We start from the raw sequence: 23413 nt of genomic DNA, 5'->3' as shown, positions 1-23413 counted from the left end.
TTGCTGTGGCTAGGACTGCAGTACTATGTTGAATAGAAGTGGTGAGAGTGGACATCCCTGTCTTGTTCTCGACCTTAGGGGGAAAGCTCTCAGTTTTTCCCCATTGAGTCACATGTTAGCTGTGGGTTTTTCAAATATGGCCTCTATTACGTTGAGGTATGTTCCCTCTAGACCTACCTTGTGGAGGGTTTTTATCACGAATTGATGTTGTACTTTGTGACTTATTTATTTTGTAATTGCACGTTTGTACCTCTTAATCCCCACCACGCATTTCACATATCTTCCGCCCCATTTAACCCTCTAGCAGCCATCAGTCTACTCTGTATTGATGAATCCATTTCTGTTCTTTTTTTTGTTTGCGCATTGCTTCATTGCTTTTAGTTTTTAGATTCCACATATAAGTGAAATCATATGGTATTTGTCTTCTCTGGCTGGACCATTTTCCTTAGCGTAATACCCACTTGGTCCATCCATGTTGTTGTGAATGGCTAGATGTCATTGTTTTTTATGGCCGAGTAATATTCCATTATGTGTATCTACCACATCTTCTTTATATTCATTCATCTATCGATGGACACTTAGGTTGCTTCTGTATCTTGGCTATTGTAAATAATGCTGCAATAAACATAGGGGTGCAGATATCTTTTAGAATTAGTGTTTTCATTTACTCAGATAAATCCCCAGGAGTTAATTTCACATTTCTTAAGAGCTCTAAGCTAAGTCAGATCTTTATTTTGCTGCTCATGATCTGTATTAAATTTATCAACATTAAAGTGTAAGAACCCTGATAGATTTATTTGCTAATTATTCTTTTATACCACAGGTGATATTTATTTCCTGTAAATACAGAAACGAGCATATAAATCCTTTTTTGCATTTGTGCTAGCAATACTTCTAGGACACTTGATTTGAGCTACTGTGTGGCAACATCAGTTAAAGAGAAAGCTTTGACATCTATTTCACTGTTCTTCAGACAAATATTAGAGATTTCATAATTTTCAGCAATGACTTATTTTCTAATATAAAGCTTTAGATCTAATAAGAATTGTTTAAATTCTGGAAGTAGATGACTTAAGTAGGTATACAATACAAAGTAGGCACAAAAAGGTTAAGATTATTTCTCTAAATGCAAAATAAGTTTTTTCTCTAAGTGATTTCCCAGATTGATGAGAAAGAAAACACAGCTATGTGGTAATGGGACCAGAAACTACAGTTATTATGGGGAAAATCCTAGCTAAGTAGAAGTTAATTATGACTCAGTTACCTTAGTTGGCTCAACAGTAAAAACTACAGATGGTTATTGGTAATCTAATATTCCAAAGCCTCAACATTGACATCCAGTACCTCCTCATTGGGGTGTGAATGTTATGAGGGTTGACTTTACGTAGGAAATTATTGGCAATATGTGGTCAGTAGTCTCAAATGCAGCAAAAAAAAAAGTCATGGTTATAGATGACCAAGTTTTTCATAAAACATACACACAGTTTAGGTTTTAGCTGTATTGATTCAGATGATGTATAACTGAGTATATTAACCAGTGACTATAGATATTTCCCGTATAGCATGATCCTTGGGGAAAGGGCTTATTTTCACGTTTAAACAGTGGGACCTTCCAGAGCTGTGACATTTGGATGGGATAAGTGAGTTTATACCTGAATGTGATTGTACAAATAACTATCCAAGTTGCGTCTCTTCACTTTATACAAGTACTTACATATACATCTGGGAAAGTCCTTAGTGGTGTTTGACTTTTTGTTTGCATTTTTGTTTCAGCACCTGAAAGTTTCTGTGCCTGATGAAATATCAGTAGATCTAGGTAAGTGTGGAGCATCAGGATCCTGGAGAATTACATCCCTGTTGAGTTGTAGCTCAGCTCATCTCTAAACGTTTTATCGGTTATGTGACCAGTAGGGCGTCTGAATCGCAACAGAAAGAGAATCTGTAATACATTTAAAGGATAGTATATGAAATCTGCATTATGAGGTAAAATACATAAAATGCATTGAAGACCTTCTCTTTGTCCTACTTCAAGTTCGCACCAAATAGCATCAATATGTTGCCAGTTGTAATGCACAGAATATACCTTTAAATCACATAACTCCTTGCCTTTTCTTTATGCAGAAAAAAGAAGACCTGAGCTTATACCCGAGGATTTGCACCGCCACTATATCCAAACTATGCAGGAAAGAGTCCACCCAGAAGTTCAGAGGCACTTGGAAGATTTTCGGTAAGCTTGGTGGGTGATATAAGCTGATATGGTCATTCTGAATTAACCTTTTTTTGGGTAGGAAAAGGTTACACGCCTAGCATGTAGTCTTTATCACTGTGATTAAAACATAAATGGACACCTGGAGTCAAAGAGTTGGTGTGGTGCTGAGTCCCTACTCCCCATTCCATAGGCTTTCAGGATTTGAGCTCACTGCTCTGCTAGGCTAAGTGTGCTCCCTCAGGATGCGTGTTCTGTTGAGTGATCGCCTCTAGAATTCTTTTTCTCTGGTGTCCTAGGTGACAGGGGCCCCAAAATAGAAAACTGTGACATTTTGCCCTTGCTAGCTATGGAAACTCTGATGAAGCATCTCCAGAGAGAGATCGTTCTTCTCTAGGCTACCTTAGGAAGTTTGTTCTGTTCCCTTTAGGCAGAAGCGTAGCATGGGGCTGACCTTGGCTGAAAGTGAACTTACTAAACTCGACGCAGAGCGAGACAAGGACCGGGTAACTTTGGAGAAGGAACGGGCATGTGCGGAACAGATCGTTGCCAAAATTGAAGAAGTGTTGTAAGTAACAGAAGTATATGTGGACATGCCCTCTCTCCTGAGATGCTCATTATGCTTAAACCACACTTTCAGCAAATTTAGAAGGGGTGTCAGATTGTGTATGTGGAGCTATGTATGGGGGTTTTAATGTTTTAATTTTTAATTTTTGCTGATGTTTTAGAAAAGTTCTTGTTTTTCTTTTTCTGTGTATTGTTGGTAAAATGAGTAACTATAAAATTTCTAACTGATCAGAAACAGGTTGAGCACTTTCAGTGGTTTCAGTTCATAGGCTTTGAAACTATTTCAGGCCAGAGAACATTGACAGTTGATGACATGAATGAGAAAAGCCTGTGGTCCCTTGGGTGGTTTGAGTTCTGGTATTTTATGCCAGGTGACAGAGATTGAGGGTGGCCTAAAGCATCCGGTGCTATTCTTTTGCTTCGGGTATCTAATAGCAACTTATTTAATTTTGAAATATTTTTATTTTTAGGATGACTGCTCAGGCTGTAGAAGAAGATAAGAGGTAATGTAACTGGGTTTTTTTCCCCCCTAGAATTTTATGGAAAAAAAAACAAACAATCTTTTCTCCTGTTGGTCCGAAATTAGGATTTCTTTCTTTTAACTTCAGAATTCAGACTATCTCCCTCTGGTGGCCTCGATTTTATTTGACTAATATTCTAGTGTCTTGAGTAGAATCCTTTTGTATTTGCAATGAACAGATACCTCCTTAGTTTTTACTTGATGAATGAATTCTAAGGATTCCAGCATTGGGGTTTTTAAAGCCATTCGATAGCTTTATTCTGTCCACCCTCCCTTCTCAGAATTCTTATTTGACTTCATGCTTTTCCTCTAGTTCAACAATGCAGTATGTTATCCTTATGTACATGAAGCACTTGGGGGTAAAAGTGAAAGAACCTCGAAATTTGGAGCACAAGCGGGGTCGGATTGGATTCCTTCCAAAAATCAAGGTGAGACTGGATAATAATGTGTTCAGGTCTCTGTGCTTCTTGACACGGGCTACGGTGCTTTCCTTCTTAGTCCTTACTGTTTCTGCGGGCTAGCGCTAGGCATGCTGATAGGTGTGCGATATGGCCCCTGTTCTCAAGAAACTCAGAAATCTAGCGGGAAATTCAGGCAGGTGAAGTAATGGTGAGAGTGTGAAGAACGCAGATGGCACTTTATACAGAGTGCCGTCCTAACCCTGTCATGGCCTTCGCCTCTCCTTGTATGGCACCTGTCACAGTTTGTCATTACAGATGTATCCCTTTACTTTTTGTGAGGCTGTGGAGCTCTGTGAGGGCAAGGGCCCCTTTAATTGTGTCCCCAGCTTTTAGCACAATGCCCTCACACATTAAGAGCTTATTAAGTACTCATTCAACGGATGAATGAACTGCTTGGAACAAGCTCTCAGTAGATGTGTTATAAAACTACCTCTTGGTTTTCCAAAATTGCCAGCTCTAGAGGGGTTGAAAAGACATCTTGAGTTTGATGTGTATGTGGTACCACGTGCCGGCCTCTACCAAGCGCTGTGTGTGAGTGTCCTTCACTCCCGTTTAACCGGTTCTTCCAGCTGCCCATTAGAATTGCATTTGTGTGTTTGAAAGCCACAAAAGAAATCTACTCTGTTATGTATCTTTTACCTCTCTGATTGCCCCTCAACTCTAGCAGAGTATGAAGAAAGATCGAGAAGGCGAAGAAAAAGGGAAGCGCAGAGGATTCCCCAGCATCCTGGGACCCCCAAGGAGACCAAGCCGTCATGACAACAGTGCAAGTATGTTAGGTTGGAAAAGCGGCGTTCTCACCAGCCCCTGCCGTCTTCCCTTCGGAGGCTCAGTTAGCTAGAATGAATTGCTGGAGAAAGGTGTTCTTGAAATGATCCCACTGAGCTTCCAGTGTGCCTTGTTTGCATTCAAGGTTATTTCTGAACTAACTACCCCCATGTGGGCTCTATAATTATCTTAAACATCTTCTTGAATGGCAGCATCCTAGCAGTTGTCCATAACATAATTGACTTACCTAATCTGATTTTGTTTGCACTCAACTTCTATTTGTTAAATTAAAAAAACAAAACGTGTACGGATTTCTCCACCATTCTTTATTTCATCTTTCTATATACATATTACTCGCTCTCCATACTTCTGCAATTTCTCGGCCTCTCCATTGTGCTTTATTTCCTGACCTCCCTCCACCATCAGGCCTAATGGAGAGCGATCAGCCCACTGATCTGGGGAGAATTAGGGAGGGTGGTACCTCAGGGAGGGACGTCAGGTCACATTGTGGTCTTCGACTGGGCAGGACCACATTTGAAAATACTGGCCAGGTTGGAGTGAGGGTGGTATCGTGGTACAGTGACATGGATGTTCTGCACCATGAGGAATTCTCAGTTGGATACCGGTAGTGCCCCTTGTTAAGAAACATTGAGAAGATGAAGGAAATTCTTAGAGAAGAGGTTGAGGAGAATGGAGTATCTCACAGATTCTGACCATGAGTTCCAAGGCATGTAGAAGAAGGATTTAGGAATGAGGGAAGGAAGAATTTTAGGATGAGGGATGTCCAGAGCCGCATGAGGGTGTGCGGCAATGTGGGCAATGACGACGTGAGTGTGTTTCACCTCTTGTGGTTCCCAACGTGAACAGGGCTAGTGAGCAGGCTGCGAGCAATCTCCGTAGCCTCCGAGGCACGTTGTGCTGATGAATCTGCAGGTCTTGGGGAGGGGGCTGGGGGGCTTGCCACGAGCTCACAGAGCTAACAGGCTTCATCCTCACTCTTACAAGTGGGTGCAGTTCTGTGTGTCTCTGCCTCCCAGCATTCCCACCCCCACCATTGCTCTCATCTCCTGTCTCTCCCCATCATCTTCCGCCTTCTCCTCTCTTCTCTCCAGCGCTCCTCCACCTCCCCCTGCCTGCCTCTCTTTCTTTCCCTCCCTCTCTCTTCCTCTTCCCTTTCTTTTCTTTCCATCCTTTCTTTTGCTCTCTCTCTTTCTCTCTCCTTCCTTTCTTCCATTTCTTCCTACCTATCCCTCGCTCTGCAATAATCCATATTTTCCTAGGGCCCACCACGTTCCAGACTTTTTTTTAGATCCTTTATATCATCTTTTTTTTTTTCTTTTTAAGCTTTTTTGCAACACAAATTGTTAACCCTTGCTTTCTGTTCAGTTGGCAGAGCCATGGAGCTGCAGAAACAGCGCCACCCAAAGCACTTATCCACACCCTCTTCTGTAAGTCCTGAGCCTCAGGACCCTGCTAAGTTGCGCCAGAGTGGGCTAGCAGGTGAAGGAACAGATGTCGGATACCTGCCAGCCAATTCCACGTCCTCTGTGGCGTCCGGGGCCACTCCTTCCCAGGAAGGAGGGAAAGAGAATGATACAGGTGAGCTAATGTTGTAGTGCAACTTAACTAAGTATCAAGATTTTACAACAATCACACTAAGTAACAAACAAAGTGACATATTATTCTAATCAAAAATCCCAATTTAATTTAACATTTTAATGTTCTATAACCAGTGATAAATCCATGCTGAATGATAATTTTGAGTTTTCCTCTGCTCAGAAATATTGACTGAGCTCTCTGTCATGCATTAGCTTTGTATCAGATGTTAGCACACGATAATTATACGGAGATTCTTGCCTTGCACAGCTAAGTCTCATGGGGAGATAGTCACATAAATAAAAATTCAAATTGTGCCAGATCCAGTAATGGAAGAGAAAAGGAGTGTTGAGGACTTAGTCAGTAGTTAGAGGCAGATGTGGGGGGGGTCTGAAAAGACGACTTAAAAAATCTGAGTTACTAGAGTTTTTTTTTTTTCTAATACTTAGGGAAGCCCATTGAGAGGAAGAGGTTGAAGACGCAGGTGATAAACTGTATAGAACTAATAGGACAAAGTTTTGAGAAGGAGAGCAGAGATGAGAGGCAGAGAGTGCGTGTTAAGGGCAAGGTTATTAGCAGAGAGAGAAGGCTTAGTGAGAAGGGCAAGGGGACTTGAAGAGTAGAGAAAGATGTAAGTAATTATAGATCATTGAGAGAAGAGCTTCTTACCATATTTCCTCACACTTGTTTTAATGGGTTTCTTAAGCAAGTGAGCTGGGAGAATCAGTGATTTTATTTGGAGAAGGGAATGCCTGTCTGTATTAGTGATTTTGGAAGCAGTCCAATTTCTGGTATGACACGGTCAAGGATAAAGCTGTGGGAGTGGTCACTGAAGTGGCCCAGGGAAAGTCACTAAAGATAAAGAAAGTAAGGAACCAAGAAGCCAGGAGTTGGAATACCTTAACATCCCCGAGTTTTGAGGTCACCTCATGTGATACTAGCAGGAAGAGGAGAACTATGAGCCAGCAGCCGAAGGTTCAGTATTACTAGATGATTGTCACGAGGTGGGGGAGAGCATGTGATAATACCTAGAAGTGAGAGCCTCAGTGCAGCAAGGGATTTTTATAAGAAGGCAAGATATGGTCTAAAAGTGGTATTGAGGAACAAGGGTATCTATCCCGTCTCCACCCTGAAGTACACAGTGTATGTTGGAAACATCCGTCTCTTTTTGAGAGGGCTGTAGCAGAACGGGGTGGGGGGGGCGTGGATTTAAGACAAAGAAGGAGGGTGATAGTTATAGAAAAATCTGGAGGTTTTGTCTTATATGGAATTCTGAAGATGTTGGGTTGAGTACATGCATGAATTCATGGCTCCCAGCTCTCATTGAACTTAAAAACATGGCAGATAAGTAACCAATAGCAACTAAATAAAAAACACGAAGAAAAAGGAAGTAGAGGAAGAGATGTTATCAATAAGCAAGAGATTTCAACAAATTTGGGGGAGATTAAAAGTGGACAAGCATGGTTGGAAGGATAGAACAACACAGAGGAAGCCGGAGTCCGTAACTTGTTAGAGGCAGTCCGGTCCCGGAGTCCCGTCCCTGGTGGAGGCCAATTGGCCCATTAGAACCCTGGAGAGACTTTGGGCTCTGAGTTGGCATGTCTTATGGAGTGCATGAGTAAGAAGTAAAGCTGGAAATAATTAATTGAAGGTCTGTAATCAAAACAATGATGTCAGCAGTTCCTGATCCTTGCATGGTAGAATATGAGCCGTCCGTCATTTCTGTACCTGAAGAAGATGAGTGTGCTCTCTTTTAGAGAAGTTGAGTGAATTGTGTAGGGAAAGGTAAGTCCTCTGTGGTATCAGTGCCCTGGAGTTCTAACATTTGGGGGCCTGAAGCCTGACAGTAAACATGTCAAGCTCTCACCCTGCCCAGAGAGCTCCCAACTGAAATGGACCTACTTCATATAGCTGCAAAGAGAAAGCTGGAGCAGCTACCCAGTCTTGCATACGCAGATATGAATAGTATTACTCACTCTTGGCAAAATTTGCTTGCTGGAATCAAGACCGAAGATGATACATAATGCCAGACTTACCAGTGACATACAAAAGAGAATAAAAATAAACAGAAAAACTGCCCCTAGCAGAAAACAGTAACTTAGGTAAAAGACAAGAACTTAGAAAAAAATACCTCTAAATTAGATAGTATACTTGGGGAAATTTTAAAAATTATTGTATCTATAAAACAAGAATAATAATGCTATGAATAAAAGAGCATTCAGAAACCAAAAAGAAATGATTTAATATAACTGTTACATACAGTACAATAACTACTGTATTTGTTATCAACTGCTTTCTGACAAACTACCTCAAAACTTCATAGCTTAACACAAAAAACACTTAGTATGTCACGTTTTTGGAGGGTGAGGAACATGAGAGCAGCTTAGCTGGGCAATTCTCTCTCTCCTGTGGTTGCGGTCAAGGTGTCAGTCAGTCATACGAAAGCTTAGCTAGGGCCAGAGATGTGCTTCTGCGTTCACGCAGGTAGCTGGTAGCAGAGGGGCTTAGCTCCTTGCAGGAGGCCTTGGCTCCTCACTGTATGGGCTTCTCCATAGAACTACTTGAATGTTCCATGACGTGGTAGCCAACTTCCCCCAAAGTGATCCAAAAGAGAGAGTAAGAAAGGAGCCCCCATACCTTTAATGACTTAGTCTCTGTGGGTGCACATTGTTATGTCAGCAAGTTAGAAGCCAGCCCCTAAATCTAGCTCACACTCAAGCAGGGAGGAATTAGGCTCCACCCCTGAAGGGAGAGAGGAGTAGCAAAGAATTTGTGCACATATTTTCAAACCACCACAGCTGCCAAGAGTTTAAAAAAAAAAAGGTCCCTAAAAATAAAGTCAAGGAAATATTTGAGAACATATATCAGAAATGTCGAGAGATAGAAATCGGAGAGACAAGAATTATGTAGCGAGCCACTTGAGAGGTCCGACGTCTGTCTCTTTGACGAAACATCAGTAGAGGAAATGGAGGAGAGGCAGTTGGAGAAATGATAGAAGAAACCATCTCAGAGGGAAGACGACTTGTCTTCAGACAGAAAGAGTTGACTGGGAACCACCTACGATGAATAATAACAATAGTAATAACAATAATAAAAACAAGAGCCATACCTAGAATGTCTCTGGAAATTTCCATGCACCAAAAGAGAGCCCCGAAAGCTTTGAAGGGAAGGAAAATGGAAATTATGCTGCCTCACATTTCTCGTTATCACACCAGGGGCTAGAATACAAGGGAGCCAGGCCTTGCAACTTACTGAAAGAAAATTATCGAACTTAGAATTCTGTGTCCATCCAAATTTCCCATCAGAAATGAAGGAAGATACAAAGACATTTTCAGATATGCCAGGATTCAAATGTTAACTGAAATTTGCCCTTTCCTTGAACATGATTTGTAGATACACACTCAAGCAAAATGAGAGAAAAATGAAGGAAGAAAATGTTGTGGGGTCCAGGAAATAGTGGAAACATCCCAGGGAAGTGGTGAAGGGCAGGCAGGTCTCGGACGATAGGTCACAGGCCGAGGGAGCAGCTGCCCCGGATTGGAACACAAGGGCTAGGGGATGAGAAAAAGGGAGATTTTAAGCAGTTGGTAGTATGATGTAGCAAATGAAGAAATCTGAGACTTGATAAAATGATAAGTGCTTTGACAGCAGTAAAGTTTAAAAATGCTAAGATAAAAAAGTTGTTTCAAGAAAGTTAAGTCATGATTTAAATGTGAAACAAAATATGCCATTGGAGATTACCCAGGCTCTAGCTGTGGCCACCATACAAGGAAGGAAGGAGGGAAAGGGGGCCATGGGGAAGTAGAGGAAAGGAAGAAATGTAAAACAAAACAAAACTGGCGTGATCTTGAAGTAACTGATGGACTATGTGACCTTGACGGAATGAACATTCTATTTCGAGTGACCCAGGGGTTGCATCATTGGACCAGCAGAAAAGGAAACATAATCCTAACATACCTCCTAACCTGGCAGGAATAATATGTATATGTAATATATTATATGTTGTATTTTGTGTATGACAGTGTGTAGATTGGCATAATAATGTAAGCACTCTGGGTTTTCAGACTTTTAGAATCAACCAAATAGGCAAGGGAGAGAATAGTTGTGGCCACAGATCATGGAAATGTAAAAAGTCCTCCTAATGACACAAGTAAAAATGTAGTTGAAAGGAATGAAAGGTAGAAGGAAATAGATACAATTAAAGGGAACGATAGGAATATTAAATACCTAATTTGATATAGAAGAGAGTTAAGGTACTAACTCCTTGATGGAACAAGTATAGATATAATTCTGTCATTTAAACTTAGGTAATGTAGATTACCACATATAAATCATATGACTTATAAATGTATGTCATTTAAACTTAGCATTAACCCAACTAGTAATAATAATATTATTAAACACTGGGAAGAAATGTGGGGAAAGTGAAGGTGGGAAGTATAAGTGGGCAGAATCCTCAGAGGAGGAAGAAATAGATATTACCTAAAGATAGTAAATCAAGAAAAAGAATTATGAGGTTATTATTTCGAATTAAACCACCATAATAAGTAAAATTTGGGTGAAGAAGATTGACACAGGGATAGAAAAAGATGATGTAAGAGAATGTTTCTCCTCATCATATGCTCTTCTGAGTTGTTTCCATGTCTTATGTTGATGTTTAAAGATTTTATTTATTTATTTATTTGAGAGAGAGAGAGAGTGCATGATCATAGGGGGAGGAGCGGAGTCGGGGCAGAGGGAGGGCATCTCAAGCCGACTCCACGCCCAGTGTGGAGCTCCACGCGGGGCTCAGTCTCACGACCCTGAGATCATGACCTGAGCTGAAACCGAGTCTGAGGCTCACCTGACTGAGCCACCCAGGCCCCAATTATAATGTTGATTTTTTTAAAAGTTGCTTAAAAATGATATTCCTGGTTTTGGGGGGTTTTTTTAGGGCATTTTAAAATTTTATATATTAGAATTTTGGTTCTAGCTAACATGCAATTGTTTAAGAATGTGGCTGTGGATAGGTTGAATTTCTCTTTGGGGACGGATTTTTTTTTTTTTTTGGAATTATTATCTTCATTAACACCATCTGAGTGTCCGAATTTTGTCTTTTCAGGATCAAAGCAAGTTGGAGAAACACCAGCATCTGGAGACTGCATAGATAGCACCCCTCGGACTCCCAATACTGTCTTTGATTTCCCACCTCCTCCCTTAGACCAAGTGCAGGAGGAGGATTGGGAAGTGGAAAGGTAATTCGGTGATATCTTTGGGGGCAGGGAAGGTTAAGAGTAGCTTCAACTGTTTCATTGTATACCATTGCCATACTTGGTAGCATTTTTCCCACATGTGGTTTTTTTGGGGGGGGAGGAAGTACTAGAACTTACTGGTAGTAAATATTAGGTACTGAAATGTTTTTAGTTTATATTAAATCATTAGACTATCCAGAAGAATTATTTATTAGCCACTGTAATTTAACCCAGTTTTGAGTATCCCTGGCATAAATTTCTTTTTTTTTTTTCCTTTTTACTGAAGTATAGTTGACATACAGTGTTGCTTTAGCTTCAGGTGTAGGACATAGTGATTGAACAAGATTATACATGTTATGTTGTGCTGTCCACAGGTGTAGCTGCTGTCTGTCACCATACAAAACTGTCACACCATTGGCCGTATTCCCTATGGGGTGCCTTTCATCCACTTGACTTACACATTCCATTAACTGGAAGCCTGTACCTGCCACCGCCCTTCACCCATGTTGCCCATCCCCTCACCCCTTCCTTTCTGGCAACCACCAGTTTGTTCTTTGTATTTATGGGTCTGTTTCTGCTTTTTTTGTTTGTTCATTTTTTAGAGTCCACATATAAATCATATGGCTTATTTCACTTAGCCTAATACCCTCCAGGTCCATCCATGTTGTCACAAATGGCAAGATGGCATATTTTTTATGGCTGAGTAATATTCCATCGTGTAAATGTACTGCGTCTTTATTCATCTGTTGATGCACACTTAGGTTCCTCCCATATCTTGGCTATTATAAATCATGCTGTAATAACTGTAGGAGTGCATGTATCTTTTAAAATTAGTGTTTTTGTGTTCTTTGGGTAAATATCCAGTCGTGGGACCTACTAGATTGTATGGTATTTCTATTTTTAATTTTCTGAGGAACCTCCATACTGTTTTCCACAGTGACTGCACCAATTTTCAGTCCCACCAACAGTGCCCAAGGGTTCCTTTTTTTCCACATCCGGACCGACACTTGTTATTTCTTGTCTTTTTGATACTAGCCATCTGACAGGGTGATATCTCATTGTGGTTGTGATTTGCATTTCCCTGATGATTAGTGATGTTGGACATCTTTTCTTGTGTTTGTTGGCCATCTGTATGTCTTCTTTGGAAGAATGTGTGTTCAGGCCCCTTGGCATAAATTTCTTGATTACCATTTTGTTTTCATGTTGACTCTTTGTTCTCCATTGTTTCAGGGTGACTGAACATGGGACACCAAAGCCCTTTCGAAAGTGAGTAATCCTAAAGTAGCTTTCAGTAGAGGCATATTTTAAGAAATATATCTTTTTTCTCAAACATTCTAGTTTTAAAGGAAAAAACCTGTACACAGATCTGTTAGATAGTATAAAAGAAAATTCTTAATAAAGACAAATCATGCAAAAGATATTTATAGAGGTATATATAACACATGTAAGTCATTTTGTAGGAGAGGGTGATGTTTCAGCCCTGTGCTAAGCACTACTTCAGAAATACGACTTATCTACTGTAATATAAAAATCTGTGCTATTTCCCATTGTCCATCTGATGTCTTCAAATAGAATTCATCATTTTTTTCCCATCAGGTTTGACAGCATAGCTTTTGGAGAAAGTCAAAGTGAGGATGAACAGTTTGAAAATGACTTAGAGACAGATCCACCCAACTGGCAACAGCTCGTTAGTCGAGAAGTGTTACTGGGACTAAAGCCTTCTGAGATCAAAAGACAGGAAGTAATTAATGGTGAGTTTAATTAGATTTTGTTGTTGTTCACATATAGTGAGTTTTATTAGAGTGAAACAAGCCTCTGAGCTTTAGAGTTTGCTTCAAAATTTGCTGGCTTTTTGTTCTATACAAAGGGAAATTAAACTGGATAGATGATCCTTGAGCTTTCCAACTCAAAAAATGCAAATGATTCTACAATTCTTAATGATAATTTAAAAGGAAAAGGTGTTTAGCTTTCAGGATATTTAAGATTCATAGCATTATAGATCTTGAACAGTCATTAAGATAACCTTGGTCCGTCACTTTACTTTCGTCCTAAGTTATTTTTATGCCTAGATTATAAATGAGGAAGCTCAGGCTCAGTGTGATTAGTTGAATTAATCAAGATCATACAGCTAGCTGATAAGTGATAGGGAGGAAACTGGGATCCGGGTGTCCCTTTATCCTAGTGTGCAATGTTCTTTATTTTACCCTAGCATATATGTGACGGAGATGTGGGTGACATGGGTGCTGTGCCCTCCACTGTCTTTAGGATGCAATTTAAATAAATACCCTTCCTGTGTCTGGTAACTTTGAGTTGTAGTGAAATAACAAGTCTGGCCTCAGAAATGAGGGTTTATAGGCCAATTAGATAACCAAAAGTACTGTTCTTTCTAAAGAGGGCTCAACTGAAAGGCTATGTGCTGTTTGGGCTTACAGCTTTTCTGATGTTGTAGCTGTGATTGGTGGGTAGTGTTGTGAAAAGACAGAAGGATTTTGGAGTACATTGTTAAGTTTAATATACAGAATAGTTTTGGGGTTTTTTTGGTTTTTGTTTTAAAGATTTTCTTTATGTATTTGAGAGAGAGACAGCGGGAGTGGGGGGAGGGCCAGAGGGAGAGGGAGAAGCAGATTCTCCGCTGAGCAGGGAGCCCTGATTTGGGGCTCGATCCCAGTACCCTGGGCCCATGACCTGAGCTGAAGGCAGACGTTTAAATGACTGAGCCACCCAGGTGCCCCCAGAATAATTTTGAATATTTTTCATTTGCCAGCATTCAGCTCTTAGAGCCAGTATGTAGGAGGGTCCCATGGAATCAAGAAAGTGACATGAGAGATACTACATCCTTTCAAAACTATAAATAATTATTATAGAGCTCATTTGCCGCTCAATTCCAGCTAAAGCCTGTGTTTGGTCTCATGGAATTATTCTAATGAGGTAACATTTCATATTTCCTTTTTTTCTGCTTAGAATTATTCTACACTGAAAGAGCTCATGTTCGAACACTGAAGGTTCTTGATCAAGTATTCTATCAGCGAGTGTCTAGAGAAGGAATTCTGTCACCTTCAGAACTACGGAAAATTTTTTCAAACTTGGAAGATATTCTTCAACTTCATAGTAAGTAAATCGACTCTGATCTTTGTCCCTAACATTTTTAATAGATGAAAGATTGTGAGTATATAAAAGCACCATAACAATAAAATCTTCTAAGTGTATCCATGTTAGCATTCCTGAAATTATATAATTATACATGAGCACATAACATAAAGAAGTGATCAGATCGTTGAATACCTCCCTCCCCAGACACTCACCCGCACCATCAGCCTTTTGTATACAGTGTTACCACAAGACTTAGGGTCTGAAGTTAATGTCTATGGTGAAAAATATGAATACTGTGTGGTGACTAACATAACAAAAAAAAATAAGTAAAATAAAAATTAAAAAAAATATGAATAATTAAATTTACCCTTGGAAATGTCTTATCAATTGCAGTGTAATGTTTTTAAATATATCCCATATAATTGTGTGTGTGTGTGTGTGTGTGTGTGTGTGTGTGTGTGTAGTCTATGTAATATACAGTGTGTAATTTCATGATGGGGTAATTTTCAGGAATTAAATTCTTTTGTTGTTGCTTGAAATGCTTGAGTAGATATATAAAAAATTCTACCTTGCTGGCTTTCCTTGGTTATAGTCACCTCAGACTTTTGTAGACACAGTTCCTCTCTCTGTAAGTCACTGCTTCTCTGTGATCCTTAATTCTCAAGCTTTCTTTTGTCAAGGTTGCCATCACCACCTGCCAACACCTGCCTACCAAATTGATGCCTTTTATGTCTTTGTGGGTGATCTTAGATTTCACCAGCATGCATTGACAAGTTCAGGTTGATTATATCCACTGCCTGTGAACATAAACAGTTTGAGAGGAACAGTGGGCAGAATCACCTGTTCTATTTAAATTTCTTTATGAGCATGGTTATGATGGGGTCTTGAAATTAAATGCATATGTGATGTACCCATACTGTATGTAATGTGCTATTTCCACATTGTTTTATGCTTTGGCACCTGTTTTTCAGATGGAGCTCACAGATATCTGTATGCATAAGAATTGTGTTCAGATTTATATTTAAGGAGACTAGAGGCAAGCTATACTACTGTGAAATCCTTTTTTTTTTGAAAATTTAGGTTCTCAGTACAACCAGTAATGCAGACTAAAATGAGTGCATGCTTAATTATTTTCCATTGTTTTTTCCCCCCCTTAGTTGGATTGAATGAGCAAATGAAGGCTGTTCGAAAGAGGAATGAGACCTCAGTTATTGATCAGATTGGAGAAGATTTGCTGACCTGGGTAAGGAAATTGGCTATTTCATTTTAATGTTTTTATAGATACTTAAAGATCAGATTCAAGGTTGAGTAACTAATCTTTCCAAATATGCAAACTCATCCATTTTGCAAAGCTACTGTAAAGATGAAAGGGGTCCAAGTATGTATTCTCTTGGTTAGTATCTTTCTTTTTGTTAATATTTTTCAATAAGTGCTCATTCGAACTAAGTGCTCTTTTTTCATCAAAGATACTAGTTCTCTGTGTTTTAACAAATAGAGGATCAAATGAATCTTGATGAAAATAATATAACTAATGTAGAATTTTCATCTTCTGTTGTCCAAATCTCAGAATTAGACTGTAAAACATTAAACAGTTATAGATCCAGAACTATCATCACAAAAGTAGAAAAGTGACAGTTACTTGATCTTATTTACAGAATAAGAGTTCAGAGACTATCATAGCTGTTTGTCACATTCTGTTTTTCTGTCTGACTCTCTGTGAGAAGTATGTACACTGTTCGAGGTGCTGGGGAGACGGTGGCAATCATGACGGACATGGCTCCTGCCTGGGTGGCGCTTATAACCAGTGGGAAAACAGTCGTTAGTCCTTTCAAGTGTGATAAGAGTTACAAAAAAGGGAGAGTACAGGTTGTTATGGGAAGATACAGCAGGGAGACCCACACTAGGATGTATAGAAAATTTTCCTAGGGGAAAATGGGTTTGATCCAAACTTTTAAAGAAAGTACTGTAGTTAAGGCTGTGAGTAATAGTGAAGTGTATGACATAGTTCTCCAAATATTAACACAGGTTGAACAGGAACTGTTTAGATATGCTCACAGAAACTTACTTCAGTGTGGAGATTACTTGAGGAAATGCCACGGGATTTTGGTAACTGTACAATGATAACTTTTTAAAAGATTGAATACTAGAAAGTTGACTAAAACAATGTTCATCTTACTCCTTTCGTTGATGTTGAAATCATGGCTAAGAATCTAATCCCGTAGGAGATCTTTCAGCTACTTGACTCATCGAAAACATAAGGGAGCCACAGTCCAGTCTCACCTTGCATTTACTCAGCTTTCCAAAGCATCTTCTCGAGGCCCACTCAGGCATTATTGTTACTAAGGAGATTTAACGTCCTTGAAAAACCCAGCTTACTCTACAGCTACTTGGTGATAGTGTGGCTCATTTTGTTTCTTGATCTCAGGATAGCAGTGAAAGTTGTAATTGAGTTCTCTTGGCTTGGCAGCACACTACTCAACTTGAAACAGTTTTTTTTTTTTTTAAGATTTATCTATCCATCCTTCTTAGAGAGAGGGAGAGAGAGCAACAGCGTGGTGAGTGGCAGAGGGGGAGAGGGAGAATCTTGAGCAGACTCCGTGCTGAGCATGGAGCCTGACTTGGGGCTTGATCCCAGGACCCTGAGAGCATGACCTGACCCGAAACCAAGAGTTGGATACTCAACCAACTGAGCCACCCGGGTGTCCCTGAAACAGAAAATTTGTAGTATGACACAGTAAAGCATCAATTAGAATCCCACAGATTTTCTTCCTGGAGCAGTTAGTAACTTCTGTGAAGCCGTCAGATTCTAAGACAGTCAAATGTTAATCTCAGTCTTTAAGCCTTTTGTGTCTTCTATTCCTCTAGTGTTAACCTTTCTGTTTAATTTAGAAGTGGTCTAGACTGGAAAGGTAGTACATTGTGGGAGGCTGTGAACAGGAAAACATTGGAATGTGATCAGAAAAGGTCTGGATGTGTCAGCGTCTGACCTTTTTAATGGAGAAACATTGATAGTCCACAGAGATGTGTAGGTCTCCGTTTCTTGTCACTTGAGAGCACTTAGCGGAATATTGAAAGGATCGTGGTTGTCTCTCATTTTGCCTGGCCTCGGATAAGCTCAGTCTGCCATTCTTCGTTGTGTTCTTTGCATTCTTGGCACAGTTCAGTGGACCAGGGGAGGACAAGTTGAAGCACGCCGCTGCTACCTTTTGCAGTAACCAACCTTTCGCCCTGGAAATGATCAAGTCTCGTCAGAAAAAGGATTCTCGATTCCAGACCTTTGTGCAAGTGAGTTGAGTGAGTCATGTAAGAAAATAAATAGTGCAAATTTTTTATCAAATAGAGAGTAAACTGGGGGAATTCTAAGATTCTTACAAGGATTATGTTAACCCTTTTTAAAGCCATGCATTAGTTCTTAAATTCCTGGGGCGTATAAAGGTGATATTGGAATGGTAAATAATGAAGATTATATGTCAGGGTTAAAATACTTGACGGAGAAGTCCACCTTGCCGTGGAGATATTGTCAGGAAATGTCCCATGTAAGCTATTACAATAATATGGTCAGAACACGAGAATGGGGGGGCGCGAGAATGGGCTCATAACTAGCCCAGAGAAGAGTGTGCCAACAGCCATGCTTATTGAGGTCTGTATATTGGTGTCTATCAGGGGTCAGTAAGCGAGGGCCCACAGTTCCTATCCAGCCTCTTGCCTGTTTTTGTGGGGTTTTATTGGAACACAGTGTAGTAAATTTTTGCTGCAGGATAACAAATTACCACAAACGTAGCAACTTAATGCAAGAGCATTATGTCACAGCGTTTGTGGAGTGGTTTAGGAGTACAGATATTGTTTGGCAGGGTCCTCCCTTCGTGCTTGCACCAGGCTGAAAGGAAGGGGTCGGCTGGAGCTGCAGTTCTCCTCTGAGACTTGGGGTCCTCTCCTAAGTTACCTGGTGGTTCACAGGATTCATGTCCTTGTAAATGTGTAACCGCGATCCCTGTCTTCTTGTCGTCATTGGCTGGAAACTGCTCTCAGCTCCTAGAGAACGCCCGTGTCTCTTTCACGTGGCCCCTACAGGTAGTTTACAAGATAGTTTCCTTTCTCGCAGGCCAGAAGGATCGTGTCTCTCTGGCAGCTTTCTTGTAAAGGTTTCTCTGATTAAGTCAGACTCACCTAGGAAACACTTTCCTTTTTGATCACCACAAAGTTAACTGATAGTAACCTAATCATATGAGTGATAACCCATCGTGTTCACTGGTTCTGTCCACACCCTGGGGGAGGTGATTATACAGAGTATGTCCACCAGAGAGTGGGAATCTAGAAGGCCATCTCAGAACTCTCCACTACACACAGCCACGTTCATTCATTTACGTACTGTCTGTGGCTGTTTTTGTGCTAAAACAGAGCTGAGTAGTTGTGACAAAGACTGTATGGCATGCAAAGCCCCAAGTATTTATTGTCTGGCACTTTCCTCAAGTTTGCAGAACCCTGTTAGAGATGAACTGGGGTGTATCCAGCCTGATGATCCATTGTACCTACTTAGAATGGCAAGTAGCAAATCAGCCGACTAACTTTTGGTAGGAATGCCAATCATAGGAATGAATATGTGAATATAAAACTGTTTTATCACAAGCAAGCAATTCTTAGAGTTGATCATGAATGTTCTCAATTTTTGCTTAAACAGATAAGAAAGAAGCCACTGGCTTAGTGATAAAGCCTCCCTGCCCCCATTATGTGAGTAAAGGAGAAAGCAGAAGTATAGTGTGGCCATGGTACACCTCGCTTTTTTTAAGTCTTGATCTAATAACCAGAACGGTGATGTTGTAGACCCATCCATGATGACTATATGGCACATGATGGGTAACTATAGTCCTGATAAGAATCACAAATTCACTTATTTTAATTTTAGGATGCTGAGAGTAATCCTCTGTGTCGTCGTCTGCAGCTGAAGGATATCATTCCTACCCAAATGCAGAGGCTTACGAAGTACCCTCTTCTGTTGGATAATATTGCCAAATACACAGGTACAGCATTCTCACTGAAATTAAAAAGCTTAGGAACAAAACAGAAAACCCCACGTCCTGCTAAATAATCTCTCACCGCGTCCTGGTGCCCAAGGGTTCAATTTCCAGAGTCTGGCAATGTTTTCTAACAAGATCCAATCCAGTCTTCTTGAGGCTCTTTGATTTAATGTGCTCCATTAGAAGCACATTAAACACAGCATTTGGCAGCCTACGAATCGTGGACCAAATCTGGCTCATCACCTATTTTTGTAAAAAAGTCTGATTAGAACATAGTCGTGCTCATTGGTTGACAAATTGTCTCTGACTGCTTTTTGCCTACAACAAGCAGAATTAAGTAGTTGTGACGGAGAGCAGTTTAGCCCCTCAAGTGCACAATATTGGTTATCTGGCACTTTCCAGACTAAGTGCACTTTGTACAGTCCTTCATATAGCGTAGGTTGTATTTGCTTTGAAGAAGTCTTATGGTGGGTGAAGAGATGCTCTGTGTTTATACATGTACTTTAATTAAGCCCGACCAATGCGTTATCACCCCAGCTCTCCTGTTTTGAACCAGGAAGTGAATCCCAGTTTCTCAGTTGAGCTTTAAGCTCTTCTACTCTGTTCTCATTAATAATTTTATGCAATCAAATTCCTGTTTCTTATGCCTGAGAATTTGAAAATACTCCTACATGTTAATTTTTATACTTTAATATACCTGTTCAGTATAGGTGGACTGTTGTTCAGAGGATTATAATTTTAAATATTCCAGTTTTGGCATTCTTTACAATGTAGACCTCAATGTAATCTCAACACATTTTGGTAAATTTCATCTTTTAATGATACAAATGCAGTAATCTATTTTCTTTCCTTAAATGTAATCTCAAGTGGCGCCTGGGTGGCTCAGTTGGTTAAGCGTCTTGCCTTCACCTCAGGTCATGATCCCGGGATCCTGGGATCGAGCCCCGCATTGGGTTGTCTGCTCAGAGGGGAGTCTGCTTCTCCCTCTCCCTCTCCCCCTAATGCTGGCACTCTCTCTCAAATAAATAAATAAAATAAATGTAATCTCAAATTCAAAGGAACTTATTCTGGAGTTATTTTGAATTGTGTTATCATTTAAAAATTATTGCTTAACAAGTCCACTGGACATAATCACATAATCACATAGGCTCTGCTCTCAGAGGAGATTCTAAAGGGAGAAGGGGTCCCATTTATGTAGCTTACAATGTGAATGAGACCCGCTCCCTGGAGTGCATAACACGGGGGGGCTGATACTTGATTTAAAGCATCGCTTCTTGAACTTGGGATTCTATACAATGGCTTCTTTTTAAAGATGAGTATTTTATGTTTTAATGTACTGTCATAAGCTGTCTCATCTGTCCAAAGATTATCTGAGTTGAGATTCTGCCATAGATTTTAGCCCGGTATAAAAATATTCAAGGTTGGGTGCCTGGGTGGCTCGGTCGTTAAGTGTGTCCCTGCGGCTCAAGTCATGATCCCAGGGTCCTGGGACCCAGCCCCGCATCGGGCTTCCTGCTCTCTCTCCCACTCCCCCTGCTTGTGTTCCCTCTCTCACTGTCTCTCTCTGTCAAATAAATAAATAAAATCTTTAAAAAAAAATATTGAAGGTCTTAGTATGTTTTTGTAACTGTTGACATAAAATGATATCTCATTTACATACCTATATTTATGTTCCTTTCTGATTTCCTTTATTTTGCATTCTGGATTCCCCCCGCCCCATGCTTAGAATGGCCAATGGAAAGGGAGAAGGTGAAGAAAGCTGCAGATCACTGTCGTCAGATCTTAAATTATGTAAATCAGGCTGTCAAGGAGGCAGAAAACAAACAGGTAAGAAGGGGGAAAGCAAAGATACAGGATGATGTAGCGAGCGTATTAAGCTAGTGTTATCTGTGATTTGTGAAATGATAATTGAATTACCATTACATAATTGACAGATGGGGCATTTGGTAGCTATTCAAGTAGTTAGGTGGGTCCAGACTAGTTTTGTGGTAGAACATCAGACTTGTGTTTGGCTTTTTTGAGCATCTCTAGCTACTTGTTTGTTCTCTCATTCATCTATCCATTCAGCAGATATTTCTAGAGCATCTGTATGCTGAGTGGATGCTGAGTGTAGGATATAGGGTGCTTAAGTAAATAAATAAGTGCCCACACTGAGCTTATTTTCTAGCAGGATAGAAAGTATTGAACAGATTTTAGTGCAAGTATTTTATATGAGTTGTGATACCTGCTATGAAGGAGAATTTGGGGATGCTAGAAATATGTAATAGTGTGGGGGGGTGGGGCGAGCCTGATTTGAGGGTGTTGGGTGGTGGCCGTTGGAGAAATCTTCCTTCAGGAACTGACGTTTAAGCCAAGCTCTGAAAAGTGAATGGAAATAAACCAAAAGAATGTGGAAGGGGGCAACCTTACAAGTAGAGGGAACTGCGTATACAGAAGCCCTGGGGTAAAAAGGAAGCATGGCCTGTTTGAGGAAAGATTAGGTTAGTGTAGATCGTGCCTAAAAAGCAAAGTCAGAGTGGTGTGAAATGAGGTACAGTAGATCAGAACCAAGTCATACAGGGCCCTACTGTGGACAACGTTAAAAGATACTGATGTTGAGAGCAGTAGAAATTCATTATAGACATTTAAGAAGAGTGGCGTGTTCAGATTTTTGGCCTTGTAAGTACCACTCATGCCAGTCTATGGAGAATGGGCTGAAGGGGACAGAGGGGGTGAGAGAGCTCAGCCTAGTCTGCTGCAGCAGTTCAGCACAGATGGTGGTGACTCAAGAGATGCAAGAATTGGAGAAGTGTTTAGAAGGTAACTGATAGGATGTGGTGACTGATTTACAGAAGGATTTGAAGAGAGATGTGACGGTAGGAATAAGTCCCAGGTCTCTGGCTTGCACATTTGGGGGGGACAGGCTGAGGGAAGAAGCCCTAGATTTGTGGGGCAGATGCAGAGTTCAGTCTGGGATATGAGGTGAAAATGTATAGTATGCATTTGGCTATATGGATCCACCTCTGAGAGGACTGTGCCGAAGAGGAAAACGTAAATTGTGAGCATATATCGAACTAATTGAATCCCTGGACCTGGATATAATTTCTTAGGAACTGAGTATGATGACATCTCTGTTGAGGAGGCTGTAGGAAAACAGGAACTTTCAAATGTGGTGTTTGGAGTGTAAAATGATAAAACCCCAGGGGGCACTTCAGCAATCTGTACCTAAATTAAAAATGCACATATTCATACATCTGCCCTTTGACCCAGCGATTTTGTTCCTAGTGATCTACCCAGCAGAAATGAAGATCTGTGCCCACAGACTTGTACAAGAATGTTTCTAGCATAAACCAAATGAGGTATAGTCATAAACTAGGATTATAAATTCCAGCAATAAAAGGGAATGAACTACTGATACACACAACATGGATGAATCTCACAAACATGATGCCGAGTGAAAGAATGCAGACGAGTGTGTGTGTGTGTGTATATAATTTTTTCTCTATGAACTTCTAGAACAGACTAATCAGTGGTGGGAAAAAGGTCAGAAAAGTGGTTGTCACTGGGCCTGTGGGGACAGATATTAACTAGGAAGAAGCATGAGGAGACGTTCTGTGGTGATAGCAATATTTCGTATCTTGCTAGGTGTTTACACAGGTGCATGCATATGTGAAATCTTGTGGAAAGGTACACTTAAAATATATACATTTCACTGTATGTAAATTTTACTTTAAAAATAACTAAATAAATATCGAACTCTTGTTAATGATATGCACACTAAAATGTTTAAAGGTAAAGTGTGCTTACATTTGTTATTGTGAAATGCACTCAAAATATGTGGTGGATTGATGGATAGCTAGAGGAATGAAGAGACCTATGATAAAACAAATATATCAAATATTAACTGGAATGTAAGTGGTGGGTATATGGGCACTCACTGTACGTATTCAGACTTTTCTGTATACTTCGACATTTTTATA

General features: G+C 40.3%; 1 protein-coding gene across 2 annotated transcripts in view; it reads left to right on the top strand.

Annotated features, from left to right (window-relative positions):
* ARHGEF12 (Rho guanine nucleotide exchange factor 12) overlaps positions 1–23413 on the top strand; it is a 144704-nt gene that overhangs the window by 105949 nt on the left and 15342 nt on the right. For both annotated transcript variants that reach the window (XM_088017401.1, XM_028125951.2), the window contains 15 exons: positions 1774–1816; positions 2122–2227; positions 2637–2774; positions 3244–3276; positions 3607–3721; positions 4419–4524; positions 5909–6121; positions 11220–11352; positions 12580–12615; positions 12946–13100; positions 14311–14457; positions 15597–15682; positions 17599–17724; positions 19343–19457; positions 21181–21281. In XM_088017401.1, the coding sequence (XP_087873527.1) occupies positions 1774–1816; positions 2122–2227; positions 2637–2774; positions 3244–3276; positions 3607–3721; positions 4419–4524; positions 5909–6121; positions 11220–11352; positions 12580–12615; positions 12946–13100; positions 14311–14457; positions 15597–15682; positions 17599–17724; positions 19343–19457; positions 21181–21281 (1653 nt within the window). The remainder of the gene's footprint in view (positions 1–1773; positions 1817–2121; positions 2228–2636; positions 2775–3243; positions 3277–3606; positions 3722–4418; positions 4525–5908; positions 6122–11219; positions 11353–12579; positions 12616–12945; positions 13101–14310; positions 14458–15596; positions 15683–17598; positions 17725–19342; positions 19458–21180; positions 21282–23413) is intronic.

Source organism: Eumetopias jubatus, unplaced genomic scaffold, assembly GCF_037043125.1.
Source record: "Eumetopias jubatus isolate StellerSeaLion01/CBP00866 unplaced genomic scaffold, mEumJub1_p1.0 scaffold_13, whole genome shotgun sequence".
NCBI classification, from domain to species: Eukaryota; Metazoa; Chordata; class Mammalia; order Carnivora; family Otariidae; genus Eumetopias; species Eumetopias jubatus.
Note: the sequence above shows the minus strand (reverse complement) of the source record. Positions and strands in the feature narration are given on the sequence as shown.